This window comes from Leptopilina boulardi, unplaced genomic scaffold (assembly GCF_019393585.1).
Source record: "Leptopilina boulardi isolate dan_hultmark-lab unplaced genomic scaffold, ZJU_Lbou_2.1 LbouV2_367, whole genome shotgun sequence".
Classification (NCBI taxonomy): domain Eukaryota; kingdom Metazoa; phylum Arthropoda; class Insecta; order Hymenoptera; family Figitidae; genus Leptopilina; species Leptopilina boulardi.
Genome location: NW_026137937.1, coordinates 1671471 through 1690150, shown reverse-complemented (window position 1 = coordinate 1690150; position 18680 = coordinate 1671471). Strand labels below are relative to the sequence as shown.

At 30.0% G+C, this 18680-nt stretch overlaps 1 protein-coding gene and 1 long non-coding RNA gene across 5 annotated transcripts in view; one reads left to right on the top strand and one right to left on the bottom strand.

Annotated features, from left to right (window-relative positions):
• LOC127287024 (uncharacterized) overlaps window positions 1–18680 on the bottom strand; it is a 113463-nt gene that overhangs the window by 65671 nt on the left and 29112 nt on the right. The gene's annotated exons all lie outside the window — the stretch shown is intronic.
• LOC127287014 (facilitated trehalose transporter Tret1-like) lies at window positions 7237–11367 on the top strand. Its single transcript, XM_051313710.1, has 2 exons — window positions 7237–7461; window positions 7877–11367. The coding sequence occupies exons 1-2, from the start codon at window positions 7323–7325 to the stop codon at window positions 9193–9195; spliced, it is 1458 nt and encodes a 485-aa protein (XP_051169667.1). The 5' UTR covers window positions 7237–7322; the 3' UTR covers window positions 9196–11367.

The following is an 18680-nucleotide window of genomic DNA, read 5'->3' as shown; positions in this document are numbered from 1 at the left end:
GTTATCCCTTTCGGTGGAGGTTTTACGTCTCGGGAGTCTTATAACCGTTCACCACCTTCTTTTTTCTCAATCTTCTTCCCCTAATCTTCTTTACGTCGTTAAGCGTTTTCTCGTCTCGCGCGCTTCGTAATTAGCCCCAATGTCGACATAAACATTCGTTTCTTGGTATCGTTTTGCCACAACCGCGCGCATCAAGTTTCTTGTAAAAGGTTCGGTTCAAGAATTTATCAGATTGCGGGAATACCATGCCACACACCAGAATCAAGGAGACACTACAACTTCGGGAGTTGAAGAAAATTATAAAAAAAATCATTTTTTTCCATCATATATATATATATATATATATATATATATATAAAAGATATCGTTTGATGAAAATTATTATCTTCATTTATAGAGTTTCTTAAGTATATATAACCTTTTGGAATTCTTGGATATTTCAAGTTGTCGTATATATTTATAATTAAAGTTTTATTTCCGATAAATGAGACATGTTTACGATTATGATGGAGGATATTATAAACTCCTAATCTGGACCATATATTTTTATATATACCATATATATATATATATATATATATAGTAATTAAATAATCTAAGTTTCTATATATATAGTTTCAGAGAAAAAGTGATAAATGTGAAGGAGATATTTATGATCGAACAAGAAATACAAGACATGTACATTTGTTTCATCGTAATTGTATCAATTTTATGATTATTGGCTTGAACACACGCGGTATAGTGAATTTGTGAGCGATTGCTGCATATCTTAAATTACAGCACGTATATACATGCCAATTTCAACCGCAATCGTCGGGTGTGTATCACTGGTGCAATGATATGATCATTCAGCATCATTTCAATCACTCAACTTCACTTGTACTTTCAAGAGCCTTATAAAGTAATAGACTCTCACGTTTTCTTATTTTCTTAAAACATTCAACGTGGCAGACGGCGGCCAGTCACGTGACCAGAAGTCATTATATCGTCGGTGGCATATAAGAGTCGGCGCACCCAGAGTGAGCCACGCGATCTCCGTCACCTAATAACGTTCAACTCCTAATCGTGCGATAAGAAGACCCATATAGTATAGTATATATACTCACTTATATATATGTGCTGAGAAACACGCAAGTTGTTCTGATAAAGTCAGAGTTGCGCGGGATTAGTTGATCTTTAAGCACCTTTGTTCGCGCGATCTCACAAATTACTTCTTTGCTTTTAATACAACAAAAAAATATGGTTAAGATAAGAGTGAGTTTTTTTTTGCCCGCATATATTATTTTGGAATTTTTAAATGGAAATATCACATAAGTGAGCAATTCAAATTATAATTGAGATGAAATAAATTTTTTTGTTTTGATGATTTTTAGATTATATATATATATATATATAAAGCAGGATCGTAAACAAATATATACTAAATCGTAGAAACAAATGATGAAAAATTGTAAAAAGATAATCTAAATCGTAAAAATTTTTTTTATTTCCTATTTATTTCAACATGGATATGTGGCCAAGATGTGTAAGCGCCATATACTTCGAGTTATTCTATATCGCCGCGCATATTCAAGGTTCGAATCTCAGTAGCGGTGAAATTTTTAAATATTCAATTTAATATCATCTAAATCGGACCTTTTTTTCTCGTCTACGATAACAAGGTCATGTATGCGAATTATTTTTTTTCTCTGCTGAGTGATGACTTAATACAAACATGTTGAATATGTTGTCATTTATTTAAAATAAAAAAAAATCTTCCAAACTGGGTCAATTAAAAGGATAACTGTCAGTACCCCATCAGGCATACTTTTCAATTTATGCCCGAGAACTATAATAATCTAAAAACTCAATCGTAAAAATTATAATTAATTATCCAATTAGTAAAATTGCTGTCAAATCGTAAAAATAATCATTAAATTGAGGAAATGCGGCTGTTAGACAAATGATATACGAACGCCTTTTAATAATACAATAAAGTTTACAAAATAATCACATATAAGCAACATATATATACGCATGTAATGTATAGATTACAGTGAATGATTTCGATCATTAATAAAGTTTATTAGAATGAAAAATTAGTATCAATGTCCAGTAATTTGACACATGACAAATTACACCGACGGGAATCATCTCCTCCGTTAATGAATGAAAATTGTTGAAAATAATTGATAATAATTAACAATGCATGTAATATAGGTATACGTATATTTATATGCATACGAAAAGCGTAAACACGTCAAAATATATTCTATTAGCGCGCTACTGCAGCAAAACATTCACGTGAAGTGAATGGAATGACAAACGATTTTAAAGAGGACCAAAAAGAAGTTAAACTTTCTAAATGTGAGGAGAATGATGTTAGTTCAGTGACTCGGCAAGGTGAAGGTGCATCTGCATCTTGGACTTCTCTTTCGCACTTGTATATATATGAGAAACGAAGAAGAGCGCACGTGTGAAGAAGCAAAGAAGAAGAAGAAGAGAGAGAGAAAGAGATATAGAGTTATGATGCATCGCGGGGCGTGACCGCGTACACCAAGAAGATTTTCGTGGTCAGAATTGTGTTTTGACGTGTTTTGACAAACGGGCACCATTATGGTCATAATCCCGACGGCGCTTTGAGAGGGTCTCTCCAACCGCGCGTCCTAGGTGGTCATCCACAAACGCCAACTAACGAATGGACCAACCAGCTATCTTTCTCTCTCTCTCTCTCTCTCTCTCTCTTTCTCTAAAAACAATTACCCGTCGAGGCGAGATGAGACCTCTTTTTCTTCTTCGTTGCCGCCTAATCATTTCGTCCACCTTTCAGATTGGTTTGTTCCTTCACTCACAAGTGCAAGGGCATTCCTCGTCGCTGATAAATGTATACACGTGACTCTATGCCCCCCTTCAAAACAAAAATTGGTTTAATGATGGACATCCTTAACTCGTAGTCTGACATTGAATACTTCGTCCTTCAAAAGCTCATCTCTTTCACAATGAAATTGTTTTCAAACTTTTGTGGGTTCTGCTTTCTGTTTCATGTTTCGAAGAATTTTTTTCTGTTTCCATACTGAACCAATTACCATCAGTTGTTAATGAAATTAAAACTTTTAAACACAGTAATTTATTTTTTTTTTTTGCAGAAAATCGAATACATTTTGAACTTTAATTTTTTGACCCATCCCCCTTAATTACACTAAAAAAAGTAGAATTTTTACCTCAAAATCGGTATAAAAATTATCTGCAACAAATTCTATCCTAGTTGGGGGCGCCACCGTCTATGTGAATTAGCATTGGTTACCTCAAATTATCCACAACAAAATTTATTCAGCGTTTTTTCAGTGATTATATAGATATACAGATTTTTATTCTCGACTTATTTTGTATGTAGATTTTTGATTTGGACTAATAGGGGCTGTTCACAAAATACGTAACGCTTTTTTTTTGAAATTTCAACCCCCCCCCCAACTCCCATGTAACGGTCAGTTAAATACATTAGCGCCATTTTTTTTGATGTCCGTAACAAATAGCCTGACCCCCCCTCCCCCCTGGAAGCGTTACGTATTTTGTGTGAACAGGCCCAATAAATATGCAGAGATATTTCAAATTTTGATTATTGACTGAAATGAGGGATTTTTTTCGGAATTTATCGACTAATTTGACTTAAGTTGTGAATTAATGAAGGGATAAAGTTTTTTTTCTACATCTGTAGTATATATATATATAGAGGTATCGAGAATTCAGCCCCATTGCGGATAGCAACAGACATATAATATAATATACTTGAAAAGCAATGAACCCAATATGTTTGAGTGAAAATCCCTTGTAAATGTCAGTCTATATTTTGGAATTGCTCTTACTATTTTTTTTTTTTAGGGCGAACATGATAAATCTTGTTATTTGGTAAAACAGCTAATGTTATTTCGACACTAAGAGAGAATGAGAGGGAGGGTCCATGAAAAAAGGCGCAGGGGATGTATCTCATGTGGCATTATGTCGCGTGGGAATAGAGAATCCAGGGCCTTTTGGTGCACCTCGTATATATATATGTCTATCATTCTCTTTTTCATCTTTTTTTTCTCATCTAACACCGACAGCTGTCCAGCTTCCCAACAGTTTCTCCGAGGTCTTGTTAGTGCTGCCCCCTTTCAAACCTTCACTCCTCGTGGAACCAAAGGAAATATAATATATATACACTATATCTCGGAAATAAGTGATAACTTTTTTTTGAAAAAAATTAAATTATTAATTTTTTAATATAAAAAAGAGTAATAAAAAAATAATAAAAATTTTAATATTAATTTAAGACACTTTTATGCGTGAAAAAATATATAAATTGTAACAAAAAAATGTAAAATTTATATATGTCAAGTAATGAATCCTAATAATGTAATTTTATAAAAATAATTTTTTAAGGCACTTATCTTATATTGCGCTACATTATGTCTGATGTATACATATATATATAACATGTACTTATACGATTGATGAGCATGTTTAAACTAAACTGAGGAGGTATCAGTCGATAACAGTTCACTTTACTGCGCCATTTTCATCAATGTATATATACCATACTTGTTCATGACAACAAATCACAACTAATTGTCCAAGACACATATTCCAAGAGATAACTGCGTATGCATTTATTAACAAGTACCTGATGTTTATAAGTATACATATACTATATATGTATATATCATACAATGTAGATTAAAATGCGTTATCTCTACGATATTACTTCAGGTTAATGTTAAGGAGGCAAACCACTGGTGAGCAATTAGAATATATTGCAATATATATGCATAAACACATTACTTTCGGAAAAATGCAGTTAAAGTAGGCTGCATATAATTAACAATTATTATGTATATTCATGATACGCTATATAACAGTATTTCAACTTAATAATCTCGATACGAGCAACAATACAATATTATTGTTCGACCCATAAGAAAAATAGTATAATTTTTCTTTAATGAATTATTAAAATAATTAAAATATTGGAGAATAATATTTATTAAAATCTATTTTGTCCGAATGTCATCGTCTTTATTATTATTAACATTTTTTTTAAAAATATCATATTTTTTTTTGTTTTACATAAAAAAAACCTGAACTCATTTTTGTTGCAGTTCGTAATGAGAACATAGAAACAACATAGAATTTTTATAATTATAATAGAAACATTAATTTTCACAAATTAACATATTTCGGATAATTTCAAATATTTTTTTCTCTTAATATTTCTTTTGTTTCGTTTCAATATAATTCTTAAACATTTTCTGCGATTATCTTTCTCTCTCTGGAGGACCTGCGATGTTATATTATAGTAACTCATCATTTCCGTACACGGAGAGACCGCCGGTTAGAAAAATTACTAAAAAAATTTACAAGTAGCGGAAATAAGGTTACATTGTCAAATATTGCTATAGGAAATCGAAAATTCTACTAGCAGCATACTTAATAAAACTGTAGACTATAGTAATTTCTATTCCAATTTGTGTGCAATTTTACTATAGTATAGAGGTTTTATTAAGTATGCTGCTAATAGAATTTTCGATTTCCTACAGCAATATATGACAAAGTAACCTTATTTCCGCTACTTGTAAATCTTTTTAGTAATTTTTCCAACCAGCGGTCTCTCCGTGTAAGTATTTTTTGAAATAGAGCGCTTTACGTATACGAAAAAATGTTAAATTTTGTTGATAGTAATTTAGAGTCCTTACTAAATTTTTGTGGTCAACAGTACTGACACAGCACTGGTAAAAATTCCGCGAAATTAGATCACGCATACCGTGTAACTAAGCCGCGAATTTTGCAAAATTAGATCACGTGTATTTTGCCAATCTATGTTGTAGATTTTGCGAAATTAAATAGCAGATTACGCGAAATTGAGGCATGCATTCCGCGATATTAGTATAGCGGAATTCGCATAAGTAGATCACAGTAGATTCCGCGAAACTCTAGGTCACAGATTTCGCTTAATTAGATCAAAATTTCACAAAATTAAATCACACATTTCGCGAAGATATATCTTCGCGAAATGTGTGAATCGCGAATTTCGCCAAATTAAATCACGGATTCCGATAAACAAGATCACGGATTTTGCGAAATTAAATCTCGCATTCCGCGTAGCAAAATCGAGAATTTCGTGAAATTATTAGGGCACTCAATCCGCGATATTGTATCACAAATTTTGCGATCTTGTTTCGCAAAATTTGTGAAATTTGATAACTATTTCCGGGGGTCGCGCATTTTGCGAAATAAGATCACGTGTACCCTGCACCTAAGTCACACATTTCGCAAAATTAAAGCACAAATTCTATGATATTAGATTGCGGTATTCGCAAAAGTATATCATAGATTTCACTTAATAAAATTACGAGATTCACGGAATTAAATCACGCATTCCGCGAAGCAAAGTCGCAGATTTCGTGAAATTAGGACATATGCAATGCATGCGATATTAGATCACGAATATCGCAAAACAAGATCGCAGAATTCGTGAAATTAAATCATAGATTTCAATTAATTATATCACGAGATGCGCGAAATTAAATCACGTATTTCGCGAAGCAAGTACGCGAATTTTGCGAAACTAGTTGGGATATTTCAGCTTAATTAGATTACGGAATTTACGAAATTAGAGCACTCAATACGCGATATTATAGATAATTAGCAAAACTTCGTTGCGAATTCCTCAAAATTAGGTCGCGGAATTCTTTTAATTATATCACGGATTCCGCAAAACTATATTGCGGAATATAGCAAAATTAGATCACCTATTTCGCGAAATTAGGGCACGCAATCCGTGATATTAGATAACGAAACTAGGTCGCGTATTTCGCTTAATTAGATCACGGAATTAGCGAAATGAAATCACATTATTTTTTTTATCTCTAATTATTGAAGATATTGTAAAAATGATAGTAATAAGAATTTATCACTTAGCGGCATTTAAATATAAAATATGAAGATATTGTAAAAAAAAAATTTTTATAATTTATTTATTTTGTCAATTAAATCAATTTTATATGCTAATTTTTTTGTCATGAATTTAAAAATTATTCTATAATTTATTATTCTTAATATATCGAAAAAATTATTGACTTATTATATACTAATAAACGTTATATATGTTTTTCTATTGTGACAATACTCAGTGCACTATCATTTTTACAATAATGCATTTTTAGATAAATGAAACAACGTTGCGTTAAATATATTTCATTCTTGCGTAATTGGCAATTGTGACGCACGAAGTAGTAAATATACAATATACAACGGGAAAACTTAGTTTTGCAAGGTTTACAAGTTATAACACAAATAATACTTCAAATATGAAGATTACAAAAAAATTTGAATTATTTTTAAAAAGTAAAATAGATCCAAGATCATTAAACGAAAATAGGAATGTTTCTTCTGAAATAACAGTGGAAAAGGAAAATAAATTTTACAAATATTCAGTTGGAATTTGTGGTGAGTTTAATGTTTACTAATGGGAATATATTGAATAAGGATTATTTTGAACTGCTCAAATAATATAATAATTGAATAAAAATTGTATATTGTTATTTTAAGTTCGAGGTTTAAGTGTTATTTATATAGTGGAAAAATAAAAAATTATACGTGTATATTACTAAAAAAAATTTGACTTTATATTTACGACAATTTACAAAAAGCAAATTGCAGAATTTTTAGGTTAAGAATCTTGTGAGTTATTATCAAGTACAAGTGCCAACCATATAATACAAAACTTTAATGGCGCGAAATTTTTAAATTTTACTAAAATCCCCCAGTGCTACCAATATAGAAATATTATTATTATTTCTACATTATTATTTATCAATTTTTGCTAGGTTTTCCTGTGTTTATATATACTTATATGTTACAGCTTGCCTTGGAGGACTTCAATACAGCGGCTATCAAGTCTGGACTGCCTCATCATTGCCCTATTTAATAAGTGTGGAATCGCCAATACAAATTTCTGAAATTCAAGCAGCTTGGATGGTATCGATATACCTCATTGGCGAAACAATTGGACATTTGTTAAATCCCCTCTTTTTTAACAGAATTGGTCGAAAATTCTCAATAACCTTGTCAATTATTATTGGCCTAATGGGTTTATTTCTAATTTTTTTATTTGATTCATATATCTGTTTGTGTGTAGCACGTCTATTAGGTGGTATCTCCCAAGCAATATTCACCGGATGTATAATAATTTATTTAACAGAAATTTTCGACAATAATTTTAAAGAAATATTTATAATCATTATACCGTTGATTGATAAAGGAGGTATGTTTTTGTTTTCTCTAATTGCTTCTTTTGTCACATACAATTCAGTGAATTTAATGATTCTTATAACGGTCATTATAATTTGCCTGTCACATTGGTTCATACCAGAGAGTCCATATTTTTACTTTATCAAGGATAAAGATGATAAAGCTATCAAGTGTTTAAGAAAATTGAAAGGTGTAATTGAGACGAAAAAGGTGGAATCTGATATTTTAAAAATAAAACTCGTCATTCTTGAAGATGAGAAAAATAGAAAAGTATCTTTAAAGAATTTATTTCGCAACATTCAATATCGAAAGAGTCTGATGATTCTTGTTCTTTTAGAATTAACTCATCAAATGACTGGTATCCACACTATTTATGGATATTCGGAACAAATACTAAATGATTCTGATAGTCCTCTAAATTCTAAATATGGTTTTATGATTTTCAATTTCTTTCAATTCTGTGCAGGTGTTATTGAAATTTACATCACTGAACATGTGAGTGAAAGAATTTTCTTTATATCAACAGCATTGATACAATCATTATCTTTGAGTGTGCTTGGAATTTTTTTTCTATTGAAAAATTCTTTCAAAATTGATGTGTCGTCAGTGACGTGGCTTCCACTAGTTTCATTAATTTTATTTGGAATTGTTTATACATTGGGTGTGGCACCTATTACAAATCTATTGCAAGGTGAACTTTTTCCATTGCACGTTAAAGGTGCTGCAATGACATTTGGCTCGATTTTAGGATCATTTTTTGGCTTCATTGGTACATTGGGTTACGTGATATTTAAGCAAAATTTTGGCGATCATTCACCTTTTTTGGCTTACGCAACAATTTGTCTTGTTACATCGTTGATTGTCTTTTGGAAAATTCCAGAAATCAAAGGCAAATCTCTCAAAGATAATAATCAGCAAATGGGTGAATAATGATTATATGTACAGGTAAAATAAAATGAATTTACAATTTTAAAAGAGCGTATTTCTTATTGAAAAAAGCTCGCAATTCTTAGAAAAAATAGCTAATATGTAGAGCGATAAATGGGAAAAATAGAAGATGAAGAAAAAGAAAAAATACATATATTTATAAAATTTAACATTTTTGCTGATGTTTTGAATTGGATCAAAATTGTGATTTTTATCTGAACTGAATGAGAAAAATTATTATTTAACGAAAGATTTCTGAAAAAATAGATCATCCATAATTATTTGAAATAAATTGTAATTAACTTTTTTCTCCAGTACATATCTACCAGAGGTCTCAAAAATTTAATTTCATCATTAAAAAAGCATCTATACCAGTGCACCAAATTTGATTAAAATGGTAATGTTAATTATCTTTACGATAGAACCTCCTTAATTTTATCTTAAAAAATGTATAGACATCTCCGTTAGGTTCTGCACTTGAGAGAAAAAGTTGTATCTCAAAGAGGAATTTTCTTTTGTAAATAAAAAAAAAAATTTCCCTTTGATGTGCATAGTTTAAAGAGCTTTTTTGAATACAAAAACATTGTATTAACATTAACTTATCTATCTCCAATCAATTTCCGTCCCGAAACAGCTAACTATTAGTCAAGGCAAACGATTTTTGAGTAACCTTTCAGTGAAGTCAAGGATCATTATAGAGAAATGGACACCAGTGAATGCGATTGTATATATATATATATATATTTATACATAACAAATATTTCGATTCGTAATTAGAAGCGTGTCGTGAACTGACATTCTAATTTATCTTGATCCAAGGACACATATCAATTGTATATATATATATATATATATATATATACGGTGTCCATGGCTTGTATATAATCGTAGACGAGACATATTTGTAATGTCCTCTCTCGTATGGAGTGTCTTATCGACGAGCTGTCGAGGGAACCTGAGGAAGCCATTTAGGAATGAGACGTTGCCGACTAATGGACCGAAGAAAACGTGTGTATAGGTACATGGTGTGCCATGCTGTGTAGAGACGAAGAAGAAGAAGAAGAACTATATATCGAGAAAGATGACTTTCGAAATGGAGGAGGCAAAGACTGAAGAAGATGGAAGAGAACGAAATAAAAGGAATAAAAAAAAAGAGTCGAGAAGGTCAAAGTCGGCAGATCAAGAGGCTTGGATGTTACGTTTGCCGCGAGATACGATCGGACGGGAACCTATATATACGAAGGATATATACATTTACTGGAAGCTTGAGCTTATATTCGACCTGAGTTCAAAAAATCAAGTCCCAATGGCACGCCCCCGAAAAGCGGTTTCACATCAATGGTTATATCCCCCGAAAAGTCATTCGGATCCCATACTAGTGTCTCTCAGGTATTTACCTGCGCCCTTGTCACCTATCTTTCGATTTAGTAGAAAACTTGGCGTTTTTTTTGGGTCGACTTTAATAGATCCAAAGTCGTTCGATGTTTGGACGTTTGTGGTAAACAGAACGACACCCAGTGATCTATGTATGTCCTGTGACGGGGATAAAACGAGCCGCTACTAGTCTCGACCAGCAGGGTGGCTCCAAATAGCCACCCTTCAAACACTATGTATCTTCTTTTCTCTTCGATTGCCTACTGGTTGTTGTATGTATATATAAATGGAGACGGGAGAGTTACGTGCAAACTCAAGGACGGACATTTTTTGAGACGTTAAAAGTCACGTGGAAGGTGTCAGGATATAATATATATAAAATCGAAAGAGGGTTGACAAAGAAAGCCCGCTGAGACAAAGCGTTTTTTGCATGTTCACGACCTCATTTTCGGCGTCCGTTCATTGAAGTTTCTCTTCACATTTCCTATATATATATACATATATAAGGCTGCCCAATTTCCGGTGAAGAGTTTCGAATCTCTTTGAACTTCTTTAAAGATCCTTTTTCTTTTTTTTTTTTTAACCAACAGTTTTACCAAGTAGGGTAACAAGCAAATGTCACTCTTCTTTGTATACTTCAATCAAAGGCGGTTTACTTTGATCCTACAGGAAGTCCTGGTACTTTTCACTTTTTAAGTACTTCTTTTACTTGGAAATTTTCTCTAATTGACCAAATTTACAGTTTAAAAGAAATAAGAAGAACAATTATTATTATAACGAAGAATAGAATAGAAAAAGAAGCATATATACAGAAGAAAAAATTAATATTTTTGAATTAGAAAAATGGTTTTCGTTGAAAATGGATTAATGCAATTATACAGAATTCATATTTCAGATAAATAAAAAGTAAAATGTAAAATACTCCAAAAAATATAAATAAAAAATTTACAAAAATTGGGAAAAACATAACGGTTCTGCATAATTATCTAAATATCTGTAACAAAGTATGCAATTATTGTCTTTATTTTCAATAAAACAATTTAAATGTAATTTTATAATTTTATTTGAAAATTTTTTTTTTTTTAAATAAAACTGTTTTCTTTATGCAAAATCAGAGATGTTTCATTGCCAAGATTGTTAAATTGGAAAGTCGCGAAATAAATTTAATGGAAAAGTATTAAAAACAAATCTAAAAAAAAATAATTTTCTTGTTTTACTGTTGGAATTTTTGTTGAAGCTTTCAGTTATCAAGAGAAAGGTATTTACGATCCAATATTCACATTTTATTCTTTATTTATGAATTTCTTGTTGCTTGTATATATAAAATTGCTTCTGGGACGAGAAAAATATATAATTATATTATATATGACTAAAAACCGAGGATTGTAAATATTTATGTAAAATATTGTCAAAAAAATTATATATTCATTTATGTGAAAAATCAAGACTTTACATATTATTTTAATGTCAGTTTTATGTCATATTAAGTTGGAAAAGGACAGTCAAGTGGTTTAAAATAATCGAATTGTAAAAATAAATAAATAAATAAATTATTATTTATATATATTTATTATATTTATATTATTATTATTATTAGTATTATAAAATATATAAAATATTTGTTCCAGAACCGTTAGAAAAGTTTTATTTAGATAAAATATTATAAGAAATTTCAAAGAATATATTTTTAAATAATTCAGGATATTTTAATTGAGCTTTAAAATATTATTTTGTATAATAAAAGAAAATAAAAGTATTAAAACATCGGTGAAGTTGACGTTTATGATCAACGATTGAAAAAAGAAAAAAAAATCAAAAAATAATAATTAATTATTTTTTCTTCTAAATCGTTGATCATATAAACATTTTGAACTTCACTGCGACGTTTATAAAAATGCGTTTATAAATTTACTTTGCGATAATGTAGAGAACTTTAAAAAACTTTTGAATTTTCAAAGTATATTAGAAGATTTTGTAAGCACTTTAAAATAATTTTTTAAAGAATTCAAAATATTTTAATCACTTTAAATTATTTCAATATATATTTACAAGCATTATTCAATTTGATAGATTAAATTTATAGCATTTTTATTTTAATAAAAATTAATTAATAAAAAGAAATAAAGAATAACAAAAAAATTATTTTCCTTAATTTGTACGTTCAGAACTTCAGGTACATAAAAAATAAAAAAAATTTATGTAATAATTGATTTCTATTGAGAAAATTTGTAGGTAAATACTTGAAATAAAAATCTCGAATCGCGTATATTCAATTTGAAAAAGTTGATCTGAAAAGTCGTTTTTTTTTCTTTTTTGAAGATTTAGCCGACAAAAAAAAACTTCTTTATCACATGGATATATAAAAGACATGCCGCGCGTTCATATCGTAATAACACGGCATGGGCGCAATGGTTCTCGCTTTTATGGTGCGTTTCCCATGGTAGAAGAGACAGAGATTTTGAAAAAGTCTTCTCTTGTATATATATAGGAGTTTACGCGATGCCGCAAAAGAAAGATTCCCCATGGCTCTAGTGAATGTATAACCAATAGGTGGTAGCTGAATCAATCACCATGAGATTGTCAACGCGCGGCTCGAGCGAAAAGTAGAGGCTTCAAGCGCTAATCGTCTTATGTTAGAGCAGTCACACACGCGGCCCCACACACACCATAATACTGCTTGGGTGGCCCTATAAAACGCGTTGCTTCTCTTAATATTATGCAGGTCGCGCAACCAATGCAACCCATACGCGCTCTCAATTGTCCTGTCCATACAAAAAACCTGGGGAAGGAAAAATTGCCCTGGAACAGGCCGAAGAAGGAGTTCGGAATGTTATGAGGGATTATATGTTTTTTCTCCTATCACACACACAAACAAATATATATATATCACAGTTGTATGGTATAGACTATATTAAGTCTCTCTCTTAACCCCCTCCCCACCCCTTTCCATCTTATGTATCCAATGAAAACCATCAACGTCACATGTCATTGTGTCGCGTGCTTCGCTCTAAATTTTAATGTCTTGAATTTTAAATAATGATTCCACATTGTTATGAGTAACGCATTTTTCAAAAACAAAAAAAGCGACAACGAGTTCTTAAAAATGACGAATTGATATAATTATTTTTTTATTTTTCATGTATTTCAAATGAATTACAATCATTATATGAATAAAAGATGTAATTTGTTAATGATTATTATGAGTTAATTAATTTTTGCGTGCAGTTTTGAGAGAATTCATTTACTTTTTTTTGTTATTGTTTTTTTTAATTTTAAAATTGTATATATAACAATACGACAAAAATAAGAAACATTGTATTTTGATTCGTTTACTAATAAGTTCTTAACTATATACAATATCCAATAATTTCAAAATTTTTTAAATTTCATAAATACATTTTATTTTAAAAAATAATTTATGAATACAATCACTTTGAAATGTTTCCCAGTTCCCTTCTTTTCCCCAATTATTCATTATCTAGTATGAAAAACTTGCTTTTATAGCCACTAAATCCAATACGACGCACTAATCACATTCAACGAATATTTTAACAGTTTTTATATACGCAGGTTCATTTTGAGTAACGTGAAGTTGTATGTTAACTTATTTTGATGCAGATCTCATAATGAGATGCAGAAAAAATGAGTTCAGTTTTTTTTTATGTGTAATTACCTAATAATTATTACAAATATTTTTCTACAAAATTTAAAAAGTTACACTTTATAAGAGAACGCAGCTGTTCAAATTTCAGGCCAAAAATTTTTTTAGGTTATAACTAAGATATGACGTTTGATCAGCAGTACTGTAAACGTGAAAAAAAATTACTAGCCATTTTTGAAATAAAAATTGCCATCGGATTATAAAAATGTAAAATATTATTAAATTATGAGTGTTTTGCAACATTTGTTAACGTTATTTAGAATACGAACCTTAAAAATAAGCAGAATCTATCAAAAAACTTAAAATTTTTCTATATTTAATTATGTACAATGTAATCTTAATACAACGTGTGCATTATCTGGAAAAGAGTTAAAACTTTATGTTAATACCAAAAAGTGCTTATAAACACTTTTAAAATTAACATATTAATATGTCTTTGAAAAAAGGTTAGTCGAGCACTCTCCCCTAGGTATATATTTTATTTTTTCTTTTTTAGAAAATTGTTAAAATTTTCAATAATCAATTAATTGTGTTTTTGTATAAAATAAAGTTTTTTGTATTAGAAAAATATATTTCAATAAAAAAAATTGTACCTACATATTATATTCAAAAACTCAATTCTTAAATAAAATTTTAAAACTTAACATTGTTATTAAAAATTATTTTACTGCGCAGTTATATATTTTTGAAAAAACTACTCTCTAAATTTGATTTTAAAAAAATTTCAACTACACTGCAAAAAGAAGTATCTTATTTTAAGATGTTTTGGTAGCGTTATTTTAAGATATTAAGATGCATCTTATACATACATGTATAAGATGTCTTATAATGTCTTGAAAACGCTATCAAAACATCTTAAAATAATATACTTCTTTTTTTAGTGTAATTTGAATTGGTGACCCACTTTTTGCATTTGAATTAGTTAAATTTTACTAATAGTAGAAAAAAATTTTGTCCTATCGAATTAGTAAAATTTAAAAAATTCAAAGCACTGAGAAAAATATGCTAATTGAATCAACAGCATTTCTGCCAAAGGTATAAAAATTATTGATTCAAAAGCATATGCTATAGAATGTATAAAATATTTTACATATTTTATAGCATACTCTCTAAATTTGAATCAGCGGAATCTCGCTGATTCTCAGCTATAAGTATACCACTGATTCTAATCAGCTTATATGCACTGATGAATTAGTGGAATTTCACTGATTTTTCAGCGTATATCCGTTGATTGGTACCAGTGGTATACTTATCGCTGATTCAAATTTAGAGAGTATGCTTTTGAATCAATAATTTTTATACCTTTGTCAGAAATGCTGTTGATTCAATAGCATATATTTTTCTCAGTGAGGAAAAAGTGAGTCACTAATTAAAATTAATTAAAATTTTTTCTAATTCAAGTTCAGAGAGTATATCGGAAATTAAAATGTGGGCCTGATGGGGTACTAACTAGATTTCCCTATCTCTTGTGTGGCTCTTTCTAGAGAAACTGATTAGTGCCCGATAAGGCTGTTATCTCGAATGTCCTAAAATTCTGATCGTTCAAATGAACGAAAAATTTGTTTAAATATCACCGCAAATGTTGATATATAGCAACCATTATCACAGTAACCGATATCATATAATAACTGTTACCATATTAACGGCAGTTACCAAAAATAGACCAAAATAAAATACTGTGAGAATTCTAGGTCATTCAATCTTTTCAGAATATATAGCGTAGAAACCCTAATGATGAAAAATGTGCCTATAATCAAGTACTTAAGATGACAATATAACTTGTCATTTTTAACTTTTTTCAATTTAACTAAAATATTTTAGGAGAGTAACGATTCTCAGTGTCATAAACATTTATTCTTTTGGAAAAAATTCCATAGAACTACATAATTGAAGAGGTAATAAACGAGACATATATAAGAGCTAAAGAAGCTGTATATGCTCCTAATAAATTGATTTTATTGGTTTCTTTTTTAGTGATAAAAAAGACGGAAGGAGAAATAGTATTGGAAAATGGTCCATCGCGGATGCATCTCGCGGGGAATATCGTAAATCTTGATTGAATAGATTGTTTGCCATCATGGTGGGTATATTGCATCTCTTGAGGAGACACAAGCATAAACGATATACATAAGCTAGAGCGCGGGTTTGTCAGGAGAAAGAGAGAGAAGAGTCAACTCACTGATGGAAATAAGAAAGAAAAAAAGAAGAAGAAACTCTTATAGAATTCGGCATTGGACAAAGAGCTTCCAAAAGCCATTTGTCGCGATCCAGGAGATCTCGACAATCTTCATAGAGGTGACAGGCTTGAACAGGTAAATACCCAATGGGTGACCTTTTTTTCCGTGTTTTCACGTGCAAGTGTAGTCTCCGAAAAAGAATAAGAGTCACACAAGAAAAGGAAGAAGACTCGCAGCCGCAAAGTCAAAATAAAGTAATTGTTACTTTTGTTATATATTATACATATAGAGCTTTTGCCTCCGCCTTTCTATAAGGATTTTCATGCTCCCATTCAAGATCGAAAATTATATTACTATACTTATTATAGCATGCCGTGTGGTAGAACGAATTTTTAAATTCTTCTAGGTCCTCAGGAATTATAAATGTTTTCGTTAGCGTTTCACTTTTATGATTCCTTCTGCTCTCACGCATTTCACGAGGAAAATAAATAATTTATTATATATATAATACATTATTCAGAGAAATATTTATGGAATTTCTTTTCAATTAGTGTCATTTATAAATACATACATATAACAGATCAATATTGTAAAGGAATAGAAATGTTATAAAAAGGGTTCTATATTTTGATAACATGTCATTAGAATTGGTATTTCAATCGTGATGATGTAACTTTAGTCGATAATAACTGCTTTCGTCGTTATTTATCTATTAAGTTTTTATCAATTACAGTATAATTACTATTGTTGGTAAGTTCAATAATTTCCAATTAAATTTGTTAGTTATCAAAAAAATCTAAAATTTATCAGAAAATTTAATTCTGACAACGCATATAGCTACTAAAAAATTCTATGAGAAAATCTTCTCCTCGTCTTAAAATTCAACTCTTAAGATGATCTCTTTTGACATGTAAATAGATTTCAAAGAATTTAATTTATATGACATTTAAATAGGTCTAGTTTATTGTACTATGAATATCAAACAAGAAGTTGGTGGTTTTTAATGAAGGTCTCTTTTAAACACTAATATAGGACCACAGGGAATTTTTTTTTCTCTTTCTTTTCAGGGCCACCCTGAGTTTGAAGATACTATATATATATACGCCTTTTAAAAATGAAGAATATCTCTTTTGCACTTGAATACTCTAATTTTAAGAGGCTCGACCGATTAGGAACCCCTCCATATTTCATAAGACATTTGACTTCTATTGAGAAATTTAGAAAACCCAAAGGACGTTTTGCACCTGAATAGAATTGTTTTGTGTTCAAATATAATATATATGAAAAGTTTCATTTTTCCGCGGAGAATATCTCGTTTGACTTTTTATCGTATTTTTCTTGTCACACACAAGAAGAAATAGAAGAAGAAGCTTTCTTCATTTTTTTAGTGACACCTGCGAGATTCTTATGGATTATTTTTATTTTGGTTGGATGCACGATTTGCTTATTGGTATGCACAATACATTTCTTTATTATCTGCGGTCGACTTTATATATATATGAGAAGGCAAATAGGTTGTGTTTTGCGATAGAATGGAAATTCAAAAATGCGTGAGATCGCTTTCTCGGTAGATTTCAGGTCGTCGGCGGTTTTATAAAAAGCATCGAAAAATCACGAGATGAATCTTTTGGGTCTCGCTCACTTTACACATGAATGACACCGACATATATCGTGTATACATATAGTGTCGAAATTAATGTCGATTCACTTTTTTTTCACGAATAAAGACTTGACTATTCTTCAATACGACTATATTATACAATATCCTTGTCTGAATATATATATATATATATTCTTCCTTACGGTATACCACTTTTGGAGTCAAATTCAATTCACTTTTTTTTCCCTAAAGTCTTTATTATTATGCAGAAAGATTAATTGATCACTTTTTATGATGAAAGGTCACACTTTTTTTTTTTTTTTTTTAAATATTATTCATTTGTGAGAAATTTTTTTGATATAGTATGAATTGCACAATTAACATCAATGGCAAGGGGAAATAAAGAATTTTAACTCTTAATTTGTCTCGAAAGAAATTTAATGAATGAAGAGAATTTTTAATGTGTTTTCGAATTAAAGAAAAATAATATGTTAATAGTAATGCTTTAGAATAGAAATGAATAATATTATTGTTGAAATTGTAGGTAAAGAATAAAATAATTGAATTCTTAATTGAAATAATTCTTAAATTAAAATTATTTTTAAATTTTAATTTTATTCCATAAAAATAATTTCGACATTATATTTCTCTTCGAAATTCATTTCTATAGTGAAAT

Excerpts from the sequence above, each read along its gene's own strand:
- LOC127287014 (XM_051313710.1), top strand. The coding sequence starts at position 7,323 with ATGAAGATTACAAAAAAATTTGAATTATTTTTAAAAAGTAAAATAGAT. Across the intron at positions 7,462-7,876 it reads ATATTCAGTTGGAATTTGTG|CTTGCCTTGGAGGACTTCAA; the intron begins GTGAGTTTAATG and ends TATATGTTACAG.